Below are 21242 nucleotides of genomic sequence, written 5' to 3'. Positions count from 1 at the left end.
TTTCATTAGGGACTGGTGATCTGGGGGTCCCTAAGGAATTTTACATTTGCGGGCATTTCCTCTCATTTCCCGTTTAGCTATGGGATAGGAAGTGATGTAAAATCTCCACAACGGGACACAGATGGTGGAAAATAGGATTTTTGTACTCACTGTAAAATCCTTTTCTCTGAAGTTCGATTGACACAGCTCCAGTAATCTTGAATGTAGGGTTATTACGTCACCTTCAGGAGAGGACTAGGGAGAACATGTAATACACGTGAACACAGAACTTTACAGTTCCGCCCAGGTGGCGGTCCCTCTGGTAATAACCCCTCAGCCTGCTTCCTACACCTCAGTACGTCAACAAGCAGTATAACTTAATTCAATAGGAGGGGAGGGTGCTGTGTCGGTCAATGAACTTCAGAGAAAAGGATTTTACGGCGAGTACAAAAATCCTATTTTCTCTTTCGTTCGTTGACGGACACAGCTCCAGTAATCTTGACCATAGGGACGTCCACAAGCAGTGTCATAACGAGGGGTGGGAACAGCAATAAAACTTCACCCACAACCAAACGGTGCTCTCTAACATGAGAGTCACCATCTTAACTAACTGCATCAAACTTGCGCCCAACAAATGCAACAGTGTATTAATATTCAAAATGAACAGTTTTTTTTAAAACAGAAGAAAGAGTGCAGAATTGCAACATTACACAGCCGCCTGCAAAACTTTGTGGCAAAAGCATGCATCCGAAGATGCGCTTACATCCACTTTGTAGAATTTTGTAAAGGTGTGAACAGACGACCAAGTCGCCTCCTTACACATTTGAGCAACTGACACTTGATGTCGGAAAGCCCAAGAGGTTCCAATTGCCCTGGTGGAATGGGCAGTGACAGGAAAGGGGGGCAACTGGCCCTTCAAGGTGTAGGCCTGTACCACAATCTGTCTGATCCACCTGGAAATGGTGGCTGACGAGACCGCCATACCTTTTTTCGGACCAGCTACCGAAACGAACATTCTGACTTCCGAAAGGGAGCCGTGACAGACAAATATACCCTTAGAGCCCGGATCACATCCAGGGAGTGGAGGGCCACCTCAGGATGTATCGGTTTAGGACACAGAGATGGTAACAATGGCTTCATGGATGTGAAACACCGAAACCCTTCGGCAGAAAAGAAGACTGCAGACACACCACCTTCTCCTTGTGGATAACCAGATAGGGCGACGTGCAAAACAAGGCCGCCAGTTTCAAAACCCTCCTGGCCTATGTAATGGCCACTAGGATGACCACTTTCTGAAAAAGTCAACAAGGGAATTTCCCTGATGTTCTCAAACGGCGGTTTCTAAAGCGCCGATAGCACCAGGTTCAGATCCCACGGGGGCAAGGGTGGACGCACCGGAGGACGCACCGGAGGGACTACATGCCGGACCCCTTGTATAAAAGTGCTCAAGAGAGTGAGACTCCAGGGGTCATTGGAAAAAAAATAGCCAAGGTGGATATTTGTCCCTTAAATGGTGCTAAAATCCAATTTCTGGTCTACTCCTCGCTGTAAGAACAGCAGGATCCTGGAAACAGAAAAGGTGCGAGGACGCCACCCCTTTACCTGACACATGGAGATGCAGGTCTACCAGCTACGATGGTACGAAGAAGATTCATGCCCTCAACATAGCTGAAAAGTCCGATGGGTCCGGTTTCTTAGCACCTGGCTCTCAACAGCCATGCTGTTAAAATCAGCGATGGTAAAGCAGGATGGAGAATCGGACCTCGAGACAGAAGGTCTTCTCGCATCGGTAGTCACCAGGGTGCATCCGCAACCAGGCGTACTAGGGTCAGCATACTAGGGACGCTGAGGCCAATCTGGGGCAATCAGCATCACTGGAATCCCCTCGGCCTCCACAGAGCAGACGTAACAGTTTTAGCGGGAGGGAAGGCGTAGATCAGTTGGTACTGTCCCCATGGAGCCACCAGTGCGTCAGACACGTCCGCCCAAGGATCTCTTGTCCTGGATATGAATCTCGGTACCTTCCGATTGAGTCGGGAGGCCAGGAGATCCACATCTGGTGTGCCCCACCACAGGCACAGCAGCCTGAACACCTCCAGACGCAACGCCCATTCTCCTGGGTCCAGCATCTGGCGACTTAGATAGTCAGCCTGCCAGTGCTCTACTCCCGGGATGTAAATGACAGACAGGGCCGGTACATGTCATTCTGCCCACTGAAGGATGTGAATGACCTCTCGTGCTGCAGCCGAGCTTCTTGTTCCTCCTTGATGGTTGACATATGCCACCGCCATGGCGTTGTCTGACTGGGTGCCAAGTCGCCCTCTTCGTCTCATCGACCATGTGGAGAGGCATAGCCTGATCACTCGTAGCTCGAGCACATTGATTTGCAACTTGGATGCCTCCCCTGACCAGAGGCCCTGGGTCAACTCTATTCCCAGTACGCCACCCCAGCCAGTCAGGCTGGCGTCCATTGTGATCACTGTCCAATGCAGAGGTAGGAATTATTTCCCAGATCGAAGTGCCAGGGACCTCAGCCATCAGAGCAGGGAGTCCCTGACTGACTCACCCGAATCTGCCGATCCAGGGATAATGGAAATTTGTCCCATTTTGTCAATATCTCCTCCTGCAAGACTCTGGGGTGTGGAATTGGGCGTACGGTACCACCTCAAAAGGAGGCCGCCATGAGGCCCAGGACTCGCATGCAGAAGCACAGCGATGACCACCTGCGGTTCATCAATGGTTTCACCGCCGCTCTGAGAGTCTGCAGTTTGTCTGAAGGGAGCACCACTCTCGCTTCCACGGAGTGCCTAGGTACTCCAGGCGCTGAGTCGGTACAAGCACTGACTTTTTGAGGTTCAACAGCCACCCAAATTCTTGCAGGGTTTGCATGGTGATCGCCACATCCTCCTTTAATTCTGAGGCGGAAGCTGCTCTCACGAGGAGATCATCTAGGTAACCCACAATTGCGAGCCCGCGTTGTCGCAACAACGCCAACATTGGAGCCAATACCTTGGTATAGACTCAGAGTGCTGATGCCAAGCCAAAGGGGAGATCCACAAACTCATAGTGGGCTTCCCCTACTGCAAATCGCAGAAACCTCTGATGCCTGAGGCATATGGGTATGTGCAGGTATGCATCCAAAGACGCCAGGGAGTCCCCTTGATGGAGTGCAGCAACCACTGTAAAAAGTAGAGGTTCAGAATGGAATCAGTTCACTCAAAGCAATTGAGGGCTTTCAGGTCCAAGACTGGACGTACCCTTCATCTTTTGGGGGACTACAGATAGTAGAACCCCTGAAACCTTTCCGATTCCGGAACAGGCACTATCACCCCACGGCTTAGCAGATCCCTTACTGCCCCCAATAGGGCCTCCCGGCGAGCTGGGAGTAAGGGTATGCTGGAGGGGGAGAATCTGTTTGGTGGCCAAGAGAAACTCTTGGCCACCAAAATCTTGTAGGCAGATGAAATCAGTTCGCAAACCCATCGGTCGGACATCGGAGAGGCCCACCGGGCTGCAAACTTCTGAAGGCGACCCAACACCCGGGCAGGGGCAAATCTTCATGCAGTAGCACTTTTGTTCACCGGCTTGTTAGGCTTGTGGGTCCAGGGACGTTTTTGTTCCTCAGAGGTCGCACTGGGAGCGTTTAGCTGAAGTCCCGGATGGACGAAAAAGCCTCTTGAGCGAAAAATGAGGGCCCTTGCCTGCGCTGTGGCTCCTTAGTCTTCCTGGCCTGTGGGAGAGGCTCCAAAGAGCTGCACACCAAGGAAGGGTAGATTAGTCAAGGCTTTTTTTTTTTTAGATGCCTGCTGCAGACCAGCATTTTAGCCAAATCAGGCGCCGCAGCACCACTGCTGACATTGAAGCCCTGGAAAGCAGAGGAAGCTTATCAAACGTACTTAAGGCCGTGCACTAACTGGTCTGCTAGTTCCACGCAGAAAGTAGTAGCCTGCTGCTTCTCCAATGAGCGGTGCAAAAGTTTTGCCCATTCAGTAAGTGTCTGCGACACCAGTGATGTGGCCAGTACTGGTCATATTGCTGACCACACAACCGTAAATAAGGAACGGCCAACTGCCTCGGCCTTCCTGTCGGTAGGGTCCTTAAATGTAGGAGTCCCCTCTAGCGGGATTGTGGTTATTCTGTTTAACCTGGATACTGGGGGGTCCACGACCGGAGGAGCCAACCATTTTTTAAGAAGGCTCAACTCAAAAAGGGGTATTAATAGGGACAGGGAGAGAAGAGAGGGAGAAGAGGGACCCCCTAAATAGACCCCCCAGGGAATGCCCAGCTGCTCAATCCCGCCGAGGCAGGAAGAGCTGTACTTACCATCAGGACGAGCTGGGAACATCGCATCACAAACCCACTCCCGAGCAGTACGGGATGGCTGCTGGCCACGGCACACTGTGACAAGGACATCGGTAGTCCGGTCATGTGTGTGCCCCAGAGCGTTACGCTCACCGGCCGCCCCTGAAGCCTGAGGGCATGTCGTGGCTGACCCAGCGTGTAGCTGGGGTCTGCACACACTCAATAGCTAGGCTGGGGAGACTACAAGAATCTAGATTATCCAGCCTGTCACCCAGCTGACTGTTGACAGCAGATCACAGGATCTTAAAATCTTGCGCAAAAGGCAAACATTCAGCAAAAAAAATAAATCCCGTAGGGACACTAGGTCCTTCTCCTTCACTAGGCAGAAAAAAACCGAGCTGCAGGAAGCAGGCTGAGGGGTTATTACCAGAGGGACCATCCCCTGGGCGGAACTGTAAAGTTCTGTTTTCACATGTATTACATGCTCTGCCTAGTCCTCTTCTGAAGGTGGTGTAATAACCCTACGGTCAAGATTACTGGAGCTGTGTCCGTCAATGAATGAAAGAAAAAAAAAAAAAAAAATCTGACAGGGGTTAGAATCCTCCCTTACTCTATCCAAAATGGAGAAAAGAAAAAAAAAAAGGTTTGCCCATAGATCTACTTTAAGCCCCAAGGGGATAAAATAAAACAAAATGCCATGTTGTCTAACAAGACATGACAGAGAAAGATTAGGAGTTCCCAAACAAAAGGAGTCTTCAGGGAAACAAGCAGAGAACCAGCTTCCAGGCTACCATGTCTACAAGTGGAAGGAGGAAAGACCAAAGGCAAAAGTACCGCTGCTGGTGGGAACAGAAGTAGAAAGATCTACTTTTACAAGCATCACACAAAAGGGGAACCCCTTTGAATCAGAAAAAAATTAAAAAAACAACAACAGGGCTTGGTTTGGCAACAAGGTCCTCAAAAATTCCCAGCAGGTCACAGGAAAATGTCATCTTCAGCAAAAAATTACATAGGAGGTGCTGAGATCCTCCAGAGAGGATGTACAGAATAAGAATGAATAGAAAAACTCCAGAGGAGGTTCCTTATCAGACGACTAGGTGAAATTGTTCTTCTAGAGACTAAAGAGCAAGGAAACAACCTGCATAAATAAGGATGTAAGGGAGGCATCTAAAGCAAAAAGGATGGAATGTGCCAATAGAGGAAATATTTGGGTAGTAGGGATATCAGGCTATGACTGGCTGGACTCAGGAAGAAAGCTGAGCTGTCATGTGCCAAAGCTCCTATAGGCCCCAGATAGCGTAAAGTTATTTAACTGAGTAACTCTGGGAACAGGGGGATGCAAACCATTGCCAATACAAAATCAGCAAATTAAGTCACCTGATCAAAACCTAGGGAGGAAAAAGGCAGGGTAGTCGCTCTAGCCCCAAAAAGGAGAGATGGCAATCTGCAACCATGGAAAGGGTAAAGGGTGCATCAGGATTCAGGGCCAAGGCACATGCCATGGCAAAATGGAGTAGCAGACGCTTTAACATTGTGGAACTAACCTCCGCGGTTGGAAGCTTTGGCAGTGTCCATTCACCTGAAGGTAACGGTAAATAACCCACGGTTAATGAATCTATTCCTGTGTCCTGTACTGTACGATAAAGATGAGACAATTTACAGGACTCAAGCTGAAACTTACAAAAAAGGACGAAGAGACGTTACTTTGTCAGACAGCTTAGTTACTTTAAATAGATAAAACTGACACTAAACTATTATAATTTACAAAAAAGTATTATTATTAAGCTACTACAACTCAAGCACAGGAATAATGCACATAATCATTACATACTGTATATTAAATCACATGCATCTACTAAAAACACTTATTTTCTCATGACAGTGGAACGTTTAAAATCCGTGTTTCTCAACCTTTTTCCAGTCAAGGCACCCTTTAAAGTGGTTGTAAACCCTTACAGACCAAGTACATAACAAGCCTATAATAAGGCTTACCTGTAGCTACCGTGGATATCTCCTAAATCGTGTAGCAGCATGTGCCGATGTCATTGGCACACGCACAAGTAACGGCTCGTTTGTGCCATTGCTTCAGCTGATGTGCCGTTACCGGCGGCTCCCGCACACATGCGCAGGAGTGATGTCATCGCAGTTCAGGCCAATTGCAGCGCCGAAGCCCGCAATAGCCGTAAATAACTCCGGGAGACATACCGGCGGGCAGAGCAGTGTGCTGGGACTGCTGCAAGTGCTTCGATCCAAGGTGAGCATTTCATAATGAGCTAGTATGCTATGCATTTGTCTTGCAGAGTTTTTTTTTCCGTGGGTTTACAACCAGTTTAAAAATGATGGATAATCTTGAGGCATCCCATTCTAAAATGTAAAAACGACGCTAATAGTTTTACATAATGCAGCAACATCCACACATGTAGGACACCCGATGTTAGAGGCAAGTTATTCTTCCAAAGCAAATATACTTACAAATACAAACTGGTACTGACTAGTATGCCAATGTTTCTCGTCTTCCTCAATTTTTCTCCATCACTCAGTTAATGTGACCCCAATGCTGATGGAAAGGGGCAGGGGAGGGTCAAATAAGGATGCTATGCAGGCGACTGGTCGTTAGGATGCCGTCAGCTAGGTGGTTGTAATGGTGTACAATGAAAACCATTACGCACGTTATGCAACTAAAAGGCAGGCTTCTTACATACGCCGTCATGTATACAATTTCTGGCAGTTTTTTTAGGCATTTTGCCAAGGTACCCCTGAAGACAACTGAAGCGTGGACACCCCATTTAAAAAAGGCAGGTTTTACACCCCTAACGGCTCCAGTCGCCGATGGTAGTGCCTTCTTTTCGGCCTTCGCGCCCACCTTTCCCCCTCCCATTAACTTTCTATATGTATCAGTCCGGGTATCTTTCTCTCCTTCCCCTGAGAATTGTCATGATGTTCTTATGGTTGTTTTGTTGCTTTATCTACCTATGGCCTCCGGCCTATTGTCGCACCGACTTTTGTTTTTCAAAAACTGTATGTTATTTATTTTAACTGAAACAGGTATGCAGTTCACTTTTGTGCCTGCATCTATGGACATTAATTATCTGACTTCTATGGTTAACGTTTACGTTATAATCTATGTTTATTTCTGCTTACTGATCATTTCATTGCTTGATTATTTTGTACTTGCTTTGAAATTTAATAAAAAATACAATTAAAAAAAAATATTAAAAAAGGCAGGTTTTAAAGTGGATGTAAACCTTCACATATACCCAGTGAAGTGAACAGCCTCAGATGATACAGAGATGAAACAAATCTCCCTACATAGGTTTTACATATATCTGTCATCTTCGGCTATCTGCATTCTTTAGAAAGTGCACATTGTGTTAGGAATGCTTCTGCCCATTTCAGCAGTGGGAGGGGAGTCTGGACATACACTGCGTGTGAGCTAAATGGAGGAAAGACCACCCCCTCCACATAGGCAGAGGAAGACACGGGACTCTGAAGAAAGACAAGGAAGCACTACAGATATATGCGTCCAGGTCACATTTCATGAAATCGGGTTCACACCACTTTACATTTTCAAACAAAACTTTTATAGTTATGCAATTCAGTAGCAGATAAGAAATTAGCATTTGGGAAGAACTGCAGTTACTTACTTGCTGCATTGGACGCAAGTAGATTATGCGATTCCGTTCAGGAGGCATTCTAAGAATCTGATCCAATACCTGTTCCATATTTAGCTTTTTACATTGTGCATAGTCAAATCGATTCACAATGGGAGCATTTTCAACCTTCAAGTGCTTTAAAACACGGCATCGTGTGGCTTTAAAAAAAATAAAAAAAATAATATATATGAAAAAAGGATTTACACCGTGTAGAAGTTTTTCTTTGCTCTCCATTAGTCCCCATTTACAATCAGTATTATTGTATGTCATATGCCGCAACAAAGTAGTTCAAGTACTTTTTTGGCACTGAGCTAACCGTGTTGTGTCCCCTGTTTTGCCATGTTTTTCGTGCGATAATATGTAGGACTGTCAAAAAAAAAAAAAAATAGCAACTAGGGGGAACGCCTGTATTTGAGTGAAGTGTATCATGTCAAGTGCCATACAAATATAAGCTCAAATTTCAACCCATTTTCCAAAATCCACCATTAATGTGTATGTAAACCTCAGCAATGCACTCTTATTTGGTCCCTTTTGGTCTGTGAAGTATACAACTAAAGGAGCTATATCTGTTCGAAAAGTTTAAAAATACCAGATGATCCTTCCAGAACTCTTGTGAGCTGATAACCCCTGTGCTCTGTGTCTGTGCTGACTGTTATCAATGAAATTTATCTCTAAGAACTACAAAACCACACCCTTGATGGGATGGGATGGGATGAACAATAGGAGAGGGGCAAAGTTCCCGAGATATTTATGGTTTCTGTTGCCCTGATAGGCAGTGTTGTCATCCTAGGGCAGGAAGTGTGTTGCTACTATATCCTCAGGGGAAAAAAAACAAAACAAAAAAAAAAAAAACAACACACACACACACACACACACACACACACACACACACACACGACAAAAACACTAATGCAGCCAGCAAATCTAAGGATTGTTACCGTGTAAATAGAATTATTTTTGGTTTTGGATTCAGAAACTTTAAGCAAGGCGTAACGTTGGTACAAGCAGGGAGGGGAGGAGGACAGAGGACACAGACACAGGGAGAGCTGCAAAGAGGAGGGCTGCGGCTGACGGATTCATGCAAACGGAACACAATGTCAGGGCTCAGCAGCCATGATTATCATGGTCTGTTTACATAGGAGAGGGTATAGTCAGGCAGGATCAGCCAGGTTTTTTAGGGTATACAGGGGGCCAAATGAGACAGCAAAAGTACTGTGCTGTATAACATGCTTTAAAGAACAAAAAAAAATGATGTGTTATTTTTTGGATTAACAAACGCTTTAATCCCTCTCTCATATCACTATAATCTGACTTTTCTTTCTCCATGGTGTTACATGAAGCTACTCAAGAGTACCATGTTATTTACTGGGCTATAAACAAAGAAGGGATACTTTTGTATATCGATTATACCCATTTATATATCTTTTACTCACCGTGAATGAACATCATTTTTGGGCAATCCTTAAGAACCAAATCAGTAATGCCACAGTTGGTTAGTGTAATACCCACAAGATTCTTGGATTTAAGGTTCAAAACCTGGGTGAGGGATAAAAAAGGTAAAGGAGTCAAGAGTGTACTCACATGGTTTTTCTAAATGGCTGTGCATACTTTGTACATTTGAATTATGCATAAGTATGTTGATAACTGATACAATAGAAAAAATAAAATCCAGAACCATGCTTGACCTGTAAAAATTACTACAGGACTCAAATATTGAATGTTATTTGCAACCTAAGTAAACAGCTAAAAAAAATAAAAAAAATAATAATAAAAGGGAGGTTGCTGGTATATTGTTGCAGGTACTTTGAAGTAAAAAAGACCTTTAGCAGTTTGTATGCCCAAGTGCTGGGCCATTGTGATCAAGGCTCTGGTGCTACGGTTTTATGATAGAGCTTGCCTGCTCCTTCCACCTCTTATGCATTCCTATTGGTCAGCCCCTAACAACGATGGGCACAACAGAAGTGTAGTGGGTGGAGAGCAGACACACAGAAACACTACACAAAATTGTTTCAGCATTAACTCTTTAAAACAGCCTTGCATTTGGGCATAATGGCTGCTGCAGTAACTTGAAGGCATGTTTAGGTGCCTGAACACTATACTTTGTTTTAGTCTTTTTGGGTTAGGTACTCAAAGTATTGAAACCATTGGATCAGCACCATAGCCATACAACCAGCTCCAATTTAGAATGAGATGTCAGAAATGTGCAAAGTATTGATTTCAATTAACGTGTACCCAACCATACAGGAATATATTACACCACTCCATTAAGGCCTTTCCCGACAGAGCTCTGTGTTGACAATAAACACAGGCCTCTAAACAAAATCAATCTGTACTAAAAAGCAGCACACATTACACATTGTTAGGCACATAATTAACCCATTGTTTGCCCCTAGATGCTGATCCCTTCCCAGCCAGTGTTATTAGTACAGTGACAGTGTATATTATAACGGATCAGTGTATTAATTCGGTTCCCACAAAGTGTCAGAATTTCTGCCATATTATCACAGTCCCACTATAAAAGTTGCTGATCGCCACCATTACTAGTATAAAAAGAAAAAATTCCAGTATATTTACACACCATGGTCTGTAGACACTATATCACGCTGTGCTGCATTTGATATAAAATATAGGATTTTTCTAGAAGACTGATAGAATAGCAATCAGATTAGTGATTGCTTGTAGAGATCAGGTTTGTCTGAGGATGTTTCTCAAACGAATGCCTTGGCAATAATGGGAACTGTTGACAGTTTGGTTAAGGTAAATGCGTTTGTAACCATTGACCATTGGCAACAAACTGGTAAACAAAAGCCCAAATAAAAAGGAGCAGTAGAGACAAATAGGGGTCACTCTTTATGGATTAACACCAAAGCAGTAGGAAGAATCTGTAATAAGCGAAAAAGGCGCCTGGTCTCCAGGAGCAACGGAGATCATGATTACATAGTAACCGGAGTTAAATTAATAATCAGACACTTACCTGTCCCAGGGTCCAGTGATGCGGGGGGGGGGGGGGGGGGGGGGCGACGAGCGTCACCGGCATTGCAACTGTGGGCACCCGGCTGTGGCTCCACTGCCGGGCACCCACTGCTGATGCGCGAGCGGCACTGTGATTGGCCACGCAGTCACCTGGGACCGGTCATGTGTCCCAGATGACTGACAGGAGGAGGGGGCAGACCACGAGGGACCCCCTAGCAACAGGCATTTAGAGGCCCGTTAAAAAAAAATTTTCTTTATTTTTTTCTTAATATTTATCATTGAATAGGTTTTATAGCAGAAAGTAAAAACAAGTCTCCCCCCCCCCCCCCCCCTCTACAACTTTTCAGTAATTTCTTCATTTATATAATAAAAAACCCAGTGGTGATCAAATACCACCAAAAGAAAGCTCCACTTGTGTGAAATTTTTTATATATATATATATATATATATATATATATATATATATATATATATATATATATATATATATATATATATATATATATATATATATAAATTGCCAGTTAAAATGAGCACAGTGCAGTGCTGAATAGCAAGAAATGGCTTGGTCATGAAGGGGGTAAAACCTTCCGGAGTGCAAGTGGTTAAACAAATATTAACAATGCAGAACACACAACACATGTATATTCAAATAAGGAATGCCACACCACACACTATACCTGTATATGGTCATCCTCAATGACTGGATCACTAGTGCTTGTAGACTTATCTGCAGTGCGTTTCCTCTTCACAGCTTTCCTGTTATTTGGTGTTGCTTCTTAAAGATAAACATTAAAACAAAAATATTTGTTCTGAAAGGTAACAAACTTAGCAATTGCAACAATAAAATAAGCCAAAAAGGTTGAGAAATGTAAAAAACTAAGAAACAGTAAAAGGCACTCACCACCATCAGACACCAGTGACACCTGAGAAAGCCTTGATCTTGCCCTTGTGAGAGGCCTCTGGGGATTCCGTTCATGCTGTTCTGCCCGGCACAAGGCAGAAGGAGTAAAATCTGTTTCTGCATTAGTCCTTTGTGCTGCACTTTGTGGAGTCCTGAGTGTGTACTCTGGGCCATTTCCTGGAAAGGACCGACTAGTTGAGGGCTGAGGCCCTTCACCACCCCCACTATTTCCTCTTTGCATTGTCAACTCCAGGTTCATATTTCTGGAACAACGGGGGCACCGTGAGCTAGATGCTTGCTCTGGAGCAGCACTGGGTTCTCCGGTCCTACTGCATGTACAAAAATCAGATTCTTCAGAAAGGTCAGAACTTTCATTCAAAGAGTGATCATTGTCCATATGTTGCGGAGCAGATTCACAAGCATTTATAACTCCACCTGCTGTGCCCACCTCACCACAACCATCTTTGCCTTTGTTCCTCTCAGATGGATCGCTGGCTGCTTTCATATCTGCCTTGATTTGTTCACTAGTTACCTGGCACCCTTTTTCACAGCTACTCTCTTCACTTGGTGTGGCCTGCTCTGGCGGACTCTTGGCTGTAACACTGCACTTCTTACGCAAAGGTGCTTTGCCTTTCCCACTTACAGCTGTAAAGAATGTAGGTACATATTGAAAAGCACAGTAAAGCTTCAACAAATATTATTTACATTAGCTGTCATACCCACACTTTAAACTGTGTGAAGCCAAAACATTTTACATTTTTTAGATAGAATAGAATTCATTTTTTTCCCCGCCTGTGAGCCATTGGGGACATTTTCCTTCACTTTCTGTCCCCCAGATGCAACCGGAATGCTACCAGAGTGAATTTCCTTCTTACAGAGTTGACCAGGAAACATTTTGGATATCCCCTACACTTTCCATTACTGTAGCAAGGGTTACCAGTACAGAGGGGTGAATCTCCCCGATGGGGGAACTAGTAAAAAAACATGGTCTAACCCTTCCTTTCTATTCAAAAGCACAAAAAAATTGCCAAAAGATAGACTTTAAAGAAAACATGTACTGGGCTGCCATTGCGGACTTCCTGTTTTCATGTTGATTTAAAGCGATATTAAAGCTCAGGATCAGGCTCCGGTTAAGTACTGGTGGGGTGGGGGCATATAGAATGCATTAAGGTAAAACACCTTGCGTTTTTAGAGCCACTTTAAAAGCTTTAATACTTTCAGTCAATGTCCTGCAACAAGTATGGAGATCAGTAGTGCTGGATTCACTGGTTACACATTTAGTCTCAACAATCTATAGTACTCAAACCAGGCAACAAATTTTTGTTTAGGATGACATCAGCAATGGTTGCCCTTATAGTTTTCTCAGTATTGGGTTCCATTAACTGTTTCACTGCCAGGGTCTCCTCCCCCATCTTTTGCACATATGTTAAAATGCCCATTTTAGGTTGGATGCAACATAAAACCCTCAAAATATTATATATTTTCTAAAAGAAGAGACCCAGAAGAACAAAGTGGTTGCAGTTCCAATTTTTTGTCACACAATATTTCTGCTACTGTCTATCAAATCTGTATTTCCAGTAAAAATAGTCAACATTTTAGAGCATAGAAAACACAAGCTTACGATTTTCCAAAAAAATTGGGTAATAAACATGAGGTTGTGCCGAGTTAATACAAAATGCGTCAAGCCTCAAAATGGTTTGCGCCATAGGCGGCAGTTTAAAAGCCTCTACAGCTCATCACTCTAGAGAGAACTAATGATGGCCCCAACACTACTTCTCTCACTCATGTGCAGGGATATCCAAAATGTATGGTGCAATCATCATTTCTGTACGCGTGCGCCTGACTCATTTTAATGTGTGTGAAGATGTGTTTTTTTTTTTTTTTTTATAATAGATTTTATGAAAGCTTAATTCTTTAAAAAAAAGTTTTACATAATGCTATGTATTAGTATAGTGTATATGACAGGTTCTCATTCAGCAGACATCATGAGACTATTAGATCATAAGAATACCCTCAGCACTCTGAGCATAGACTGTGTATACTCAAAACTGATCAGGCAGCGTCACAGCCAGAATCACTTCTACAAGACAGCTTCCACCTAGGAGTAAAAATGAACTATAGCAGTAGGGAATTTGGTTAAATGACGATGTAGTGTTTACAATCAAAGGGTTAATGAAATAGACTGCACACCCATCAACATGACCAGCTCCAGTAAGGCCCCTTTCACACTGGGGCGGTATTCAGGCGTTACAGCGCTAAAAATAGCGCCTGTGTAGAGCCTGAAAAAAACCGGCCCCTTTAACTCCAGTGTGAAAGCCGGAGGGCTTTCACACTGGAGCGATGCGCTGGCAGGACGGTGAAAAAAGTCCTGCTAGCCGCATTTTTGGAGCGGTGAAGGAGCGGTGTATTCACAGCTCCTATACCGCTCCTTCCCATTGAAATCAATGGGACACCGCGGCAATACCGCCGGCAAAGCGCCGCTGCAGCGGCGCTTTGCGGGCGGGTTTAACCCTTTTTCGGCCGCTAGCGGGGGTTAAAACCACCCCGCTAGCGCCCGCAGACCGCCGCTAAAACTGCGGTCTGCCGACGCTGCTCCCGCCCCAGTGTGAAAGCAGCCTAATTGCAAATCATATCACTCCTGACCATCCAATTCAATGACGACAGAGAGAATGGTTTTGGATTTGTACCTATTGGACCTAGCCATTTAAAAGGGGTCTGAGGTTGCAATTGCTGAGTTACTCAATATGCTATTAGGCCTGGTTCAAACCTATGCATTTTAGTGCATTTTCAGTTTTTGCAGAAACACACTACAGTCCATTTACCATGGTTTTCCTGTGCATTTTAGGGGCAGGGACTAGCAGGTTGCGTTTTTGGTTTCATAGACTTCAATGGATCAAACACATGTATTGAAAAATGCACCTGGAATATGCATCAACTGCAAACTGCATAAGTGTGAGCAGGCCTTAGCCTGGCTGTCAACAAGATTGCTCTGGCTTCAATGCCTTATGTGTTAGTGACCTGAGCAAGTATGCAAGCGTGGGATTTGCACGCTTACCTCAAAACAGTGACTTATACTGAAGTCAAACAGAGCAAGCAACTATTTACAGATTAATGTCAGATATAGGGGCTTCCGCATTTCTCTAGGTGCTGGTTTTGTGTAAAAGAAAAGAAAAAACAAAATGTGGGATGAGGCTAAAGAAAAACTGTTGATATCTCCTATAATAGAAAATTATCACAAAACCACAGAAGGGTGGGACCTCAAACTCAAAGAAAAGGATTTTGCAGAGTATAAAAATCTTTTTTTTCTGTCTGTGCACTGAGGGATGCCTAAAGTCTTAACTGTTGAGGTGTCTAAAAGCAATCTAATCAAGGGGTAAAAATCACAGCAAACAAACCCCAACAGGCCCAAGAAAGCGCAACAGACCTTTGGGGTGTGCCTGCAGCTCAAAGATTCACATTAGACGAGGCCAAAATGTCTGGTAGAACTTAGAGGACATATGAACAGAAGACCAGGTGGTAGTCTTGCAGTTCTGGGAAGCAGTTGCTTGATGGCAAAAAACCCCAAGAAGCAGTTAGCTTTTACATTCACTCTCCACTAAAACTAGTGACAATGAAGTAGGATGAGAAAGAATGTCCTGATGGTCTTGCAGAGTCCAGAGAGTGCATACCAGGTCAGCAAACTACATTCGCCTGGACCAGTCCGGAACAATGAGAATTGGAAAACGCTCCATCTAGATAATGCAAAGCAGATGGAGGAAGAAGCTTAAAAAGACAGACAAAAGATTAGGGTGTACTGATCTCATGAAGACAAGAAACCACCACTTCCAGGAGGTGCACATTCAGTTTCCCACCTGCAGCACAGGTCCTGAAACGCCTCTAGATACTGGCAATTGTCTATGCCTGGGATTTACACGGTAGACAAGGAACGTGAAATTCTGCTTGGGACAGGGTTCAATCTATCGCTTATGCCGCACGACTTCTAGCTCTTCCCATGGTTGATATGCACAACTGCCGTGGCACTGTGTGACCGAATGCAGATTGGATGACCATTTACAAAGATGGCCCAATATTACAGATACAGTCAAGACACCAGGATTGATCCAGCAAGAGGGTCCCTCAAAAGACGGATAGGTAATGCTTTTGATTCCAGAGACGGATTCCTGAGCAACAGAGCCAATGATAACCTGGTCCTCTGTGTCAAAGGAATCATTCAGTTCAGAGACATAAAACTTGCATGTCCCATATCCGAATGCTTCACTGTAGAATAAATGTCTGAAATTAAACTGGGAAAAACAGGACTGCCTCAAAAGGAGGTCAACAGGCTCAAGACTTTTGCAAAGCTGGGATTTGGAAAACTCTTGGACTGGAGAGTTTGAATCAGATGGAAGCGTCTAAAGTTTCTCCTATGGAATATAAACAGCCTGACCTGTCCTGTCCAGGATCCACCCAAATCACTCATATCTGGACAGTCAAAGTTTAGTTGTCTGACAGACCTGCATTGACTGTTTATTTAACAGGTGGTCATCCAAGAATCCCACAAAGAGTAGCAGGGTGTATACTGGGGTCAGAACACTGCAAGGTGCAGATGAGCATGCAAAAGGACAGATCCACAAACCGATATAGTAAGGGCCAGCAACAAAACAAAGAAAATCTGAGAACTTCTGCTCGGCTTGTCTAGGTTGGCATCTGTCTAAACCAGGTACCTGCCCCCAAAGCGGGTGTAACATCGCTTTAAGGTTTCTTCCACCATCAGATGGGTGCTACTGCCACAAATGGCATTACTGAAATAAATAATAGTATCAACAGTCAATCTAAAGCAGGGGTCTCCAAACTATGGCCCTCCAGTTGTTCAGGAACTGCAATTCCCATCATGCCTAGTCATGTTTGTGGATGTCAGATTTTTACAATGCCTCATGGGACATGTAGTTCCGCAACAGCTGGAGGTTTTGAGATCCCGGATCTAAAGGGACATTGTCCCTCGAAGGCAATGTGGATCAACCATTTCTCACACAAGGTTTTCACAATCTAGCACTTTAACAAATTTACCCAGGAAACCCATGTGAGAAGCCAGGACATTTTTCCGCAGATCTTCACGACAAATTAAAAGCTAAAGCCATTTATTTGCGTCACACATTCTAAAATCAATGGATAAACTGCAGCAGTTATGAGATCTCTTTTGAAGGATTTTTCCAAAATAGGGGAGGGCTCTAATACCTGTGCCATACCCAGAATTCAAAATGTAAAGCAAAAACAGCTGAAACAGATGGCTGGACTTTTGAGGCACTAAAATTGACCAATTTAATTTTATTTTTATTTTTTTTATAAAAAAAACTAATGTTTCACACTTATTAAAATTAAACCAAAAACAGAAAAGTAATACAATGCAGTGACCTCCTTTACAAGCAAATGCTTTATCATCCTGAAAGGATCATTTCAAATAAATATACATGGTAAGGACAATGTCCATTACTCTCATGGTTACATTTCTAGACACGATTTATTTACATGCCCACTTTTTCCTGTTTTTGGCTTTTGTTTCAGTTGTTGCATTTGTATTTTTTGATGTGCTACTTTAAGTACAAACATATCGGAGTGTAGTTTGGAATATTAACTTTTGTTTCTTAGAGGCACAGTATATCAATATCCTTTGCATCAAATGGAATTTGTAAGGTTTTAGACCTCTTCTATAGGGCTAGTCTGCCCACTACAATAGTGGATCCTGCACCTACACTTTATATCTGGAATATCGCCGATTACACAGTTTCATACAAAAGCACACAATACCTTACTTTTTTTCTCTATCTATAAATAGGTCCAAACATGGTGTTCCGCCATGCAGTGTGTCAAACTTGAAGATTAAAAACGGACACGAAAATTGATTGTGAATGCAATTAGTAAGGATGAACTCAAGGAGTGGGAACCTCCCTTGCAGTGAGACTGTCCTTGCATTGCTTAGACGCTTGTTTAGGCCTAAAGGCACAAGAAAAAACATTTACTTACCTGATCCTTTGCTCCCACAGAGGTTTTTCCCTACTGTAAGGCTAGCCCTTACAGCCTCGTCCATGCCTTAGCCGTTGCAGGTCCTTTAATGTCATCAAGATCAATGCAGAGTCAATAGGACTGCTTTAAACATGAGGATGCCAACAGTCTGCCCCAGAGCACAGGTGTCAAACAGATGGCCCTCCAGCTGTTGTGGAACTACAAGTCCCATGAAGCATTGCAAGGGTGACAGTTACAAGCATGACTCCCACAGGCATGATGGGACTTGTAGTTTTACAACAGCTGGAGGGCCGCCAGTGTAACTCCCCTGCCCTAGAGCACAGGCTGCCAGGGAAACAGGGGATCAGGCAAGTAAAACTGCTTTTCTTGTCCACTAGACCTAAATGCATATTTAACCTTTGTAGTGCATTCCCACAGCAAGAGAGGATTATTTTTTTCCTGAAGCTGGACTTTAAGTGCAGAAAGAGACAAAATTGTGTTCTACAACAGGGTATACAATTCGAATGTAGTTGCTCTGATAGACCTGGAGTACGCCACCACCAAGACCAAGTTTACAAGCAATGGATAAGCCCATTCACTCACTTATTGTGCTGTCCTGGGATTCTGCCAACTGTTCACCTTTGTTGTCCTCAGGAGGGTAGTCAACTGAGGTGCCACACTCACCGCGACTACCAACAAGGTCATCATCATCTTCGCTGTCCGAGTCATGGACTGTAATTGGTGCAGCTTTCACAACTGGCTGTAACCCACTGGGTCCTAAAGAAGCAAATTAAAATAGAAGGCTATTAAAAACAAACAAAAACTGCCATGGTATGGTAGCACAGTTTAACATGTTACTCTGCAATTGTGTGAAGTCACTGGGTAGTGTTTTAAGGAAACTCCAGTTGGAGCCAGGCATTGGAGTGATGCTTATTGATGAGCATTTCTAAACAAACAAAAAAAAAAAAAAAAGAAGGACAAAAACAAAAAAATAAAAGGTAAAATGAACATGCAAGAAGAAAAGTTATATAGGATTTGAGGTTGCTAGATCGTTTAAAGATGCAGACTCTGGAGTTGGGGTTGTCATCCTGATCCTGGCTTCACTAGCTACTGAATCATTAAAGTTATACTAATCCCACAACAGTAAAATCAGTCCGTATATGCAGTAAAGCATGCTTGTTATACACACTTTGGAACCTAGTTCCTGGGTTTAGTAACACTTTAATCGTGCATTAATCTGCATGCTTGATCCAGCTCAGTGACTGGCTAGATAACTGACGGGACTCACTTTAGGCACGGGGAGCATCTAGCCAGTCACTGAGCTGGATCAAACTTGCAGAGTAAAGGTACAGGAGTTGGAGCAGCCGGCTCAACTTCCCATTTGCAGTTCCAGGGCTCAGGATTAGAGGAAGACATTCTCATTCCCCAGCCAAAGATTACAGAATGTATGGATATAATGGACTTTTCATTGGAGGATGTTATGAGGAGTCAAATGCCAAAGTGTTGGCACTGGGCCCAAGGGCCACCAGCCCATGCCCTGGACGTCTAGCAATTCCAGAGACTGATGGCGATTTAACAGACTTTTCTGTAGAAGAGGAACCACCCAGCAGAAGTGCTGGAGACCCCTGCTCGACACCTGTGGCAGTTTCAGAGGCCCAAGCTGAGAAGGTGGCGGTGGTTCTTCCCCAGTGGATTTCAGAGATACAGGGAGGGGAAGCAGCAATTCGCCCTTCCCCACCAAGGATCCGTGCACCTGGGAGACAGTATCAGAGAAAGGGTGTCCCAGCAGCAGACATCGCCCCAGAATGATGACACCAAGCCAGCTGAAGTGCTGGCAACCGGACAGAGGGTCCAAGACCTCTGCCCCACACCTGCGGCAGCTATGGAGGAGCAGTGTGAGGCGGTGGTGGTCACTACTGAGCAGCAGATGAGGACAGCATTCCCTCCCCAACAGTTAGCAGGTGCGAATAAAGTGAGCGCTGAAGAGCCAACAGGGCAGAATGCTACTGGCCTCGGCACACCACATTCACAACTGCAGCTTGAGCAGATAATGGTGGATGGGCCCGTGGTCTCTGACAACAGATAATGGTCCAGCACTGGGACAGGAGGATATCAGCCATGCTCTGCAAGCAATGGGGGATTTTCATCTAGCAAAAGTGGATGGGACTTCAGTCTCCACCTCTACACTCCAGGGATGCTGGGCAGTCGGCCCAGATCCCCAACAGCATGACGGAGTGAGCCCAGTCACACCGTCTTCTCCCCAGCAGCAGGCATGTTCTACAAGAGGCAGAAGTTGGCTTGGTTAGTAACGCTCTGTATCGGACAATGTGATTGGGGTACTGTGTGGGTATGGGCAATGGGGGACTGGAACTACGGGCTAAATTCAAAGGCAACCCGTTTGGGGTTTCCTTCTGTGTTAGTCTTCTCCGGCAAAAGGGGAGTCACTTTGGGCAGGGGGCTTGTGGAACCCAGCTTACCTTGGAGAGCACTGGAATCTCCTTGTCCAGCTCCCCAGGCCCTTCCTATGTGCAAGTCAAACCTGTGTCTATTAGGTGCACAAGGAGACCGAGTAACCCAGTCCGATCTGCATTAATCAGACTCTCTGTATAACCACACTGAAATATTGTGTATGTGAATATAATATATAAAAATTTATTAGGTTTCATATATGGTTGCAGATTCTTTACTAGATCATTTGAGGCGTGGCTGTATCCCATCCTTCTATTGTTTGTGTCAGCCTTGGGAGCAACCTACTATGGGATGCATATGTGGATTAGCTGTGAGGAGGGAGGGGAGATTCTTCCAACAGCTCTCCCTGCTGATAGAAAAGTCTACTGATGAGAAGTTTGAATACACCTGTGTCATGCTACTGGTGGAGGTAAAGTGGACCCCACTCTGTGCTGTGTCACGATGCAGTTGGGGGGGGGGGGAGATTGTTCTGAGTGTATATCTCTTTGATCCTCTGTTCAAATAAACAGTTTACATACATTTATACGAACATGTTCCAGATTTTCAGCCAAAATTAGTCCCTGCATAGTTCTTGGTTTTAATATGCGGCTATATCTAAATTCAGACTGGAGGAAGCAGTATATGACAGAAGCACTCAAGGGAGAGTGGGACATTTTGTTACATTGACACCGACACTTGTTGCTTGAACCAAAAAAAACAAAAACACACAACACTGAAGGCAGACCTGCTCGTTCCTCATCCATTTCCATTGGTATAACAGCTACATTCGCAGTTGCAACTTCATTTTCTTGCTCTGGAAGTTTTAATTCATCTTGAGACACATCTTCCATGTCATTTAGAGCTGTCGATTTGAGGGAAATGCACATAAGGTGAAGGGAAAGGGAAAAATAAAATAAAACACACACTCATACACACACACACACACCATCAATGAAGGCAAAACTCTTGTCAAGAGGCCCAGATACAACTTTTTTCCAACAAAG

At 44.3% G+C, this 21242-nt stretch overlaps 1 protein-coding gene across 1 annotated transcript in view; it reads right to left on the bottom strand.

The window, feature by feature from the left end:
* Window positions 1-21242, bottom strand: part of FBXO38 (F-box protein 38) — a 106929-nt gene that overhangs the window by 28351 nt on the left and 57336 nt on the right. The window contains 6 exon segments of the mRNA XM_077472668.1: window positions 7926-8092; window positions 9368-9470; window positions 11588-11685; window positions 11812-12456; window positions 18394-18567; window positions 20984-21100. Of these exon segments, the coding sequence (XP_077328794.1) occupies window positions 7926-8092; window positions 9368-9470; window positions 11588-11685; window positions 11812-12456; window positions 18394-18567; window positions 20984-21100 (1304 nt within the window).

The sequence above is a fragment of the Lithobates pipiens genome, unplaced genomic scaffold (genome assembly GCF_037356315.1).
Source record: "Lithobates pipiens isolate NorthernLeopardFrog02 unplaced genomic scaffold, aLitPip1_a1.2 Scaffold_8, whole genome shotgun sequence".
Lineage (NCBI taxonomy): Eukaryota > Metazoa > Chordata > Amphibia > Anura > Ranidae > Lithobates > Lithobates pipiens.
Note: the sequence above shows the minus strand (reverse complement) of the source record. Positions and strands in the feature narration are given on the sequence as shown.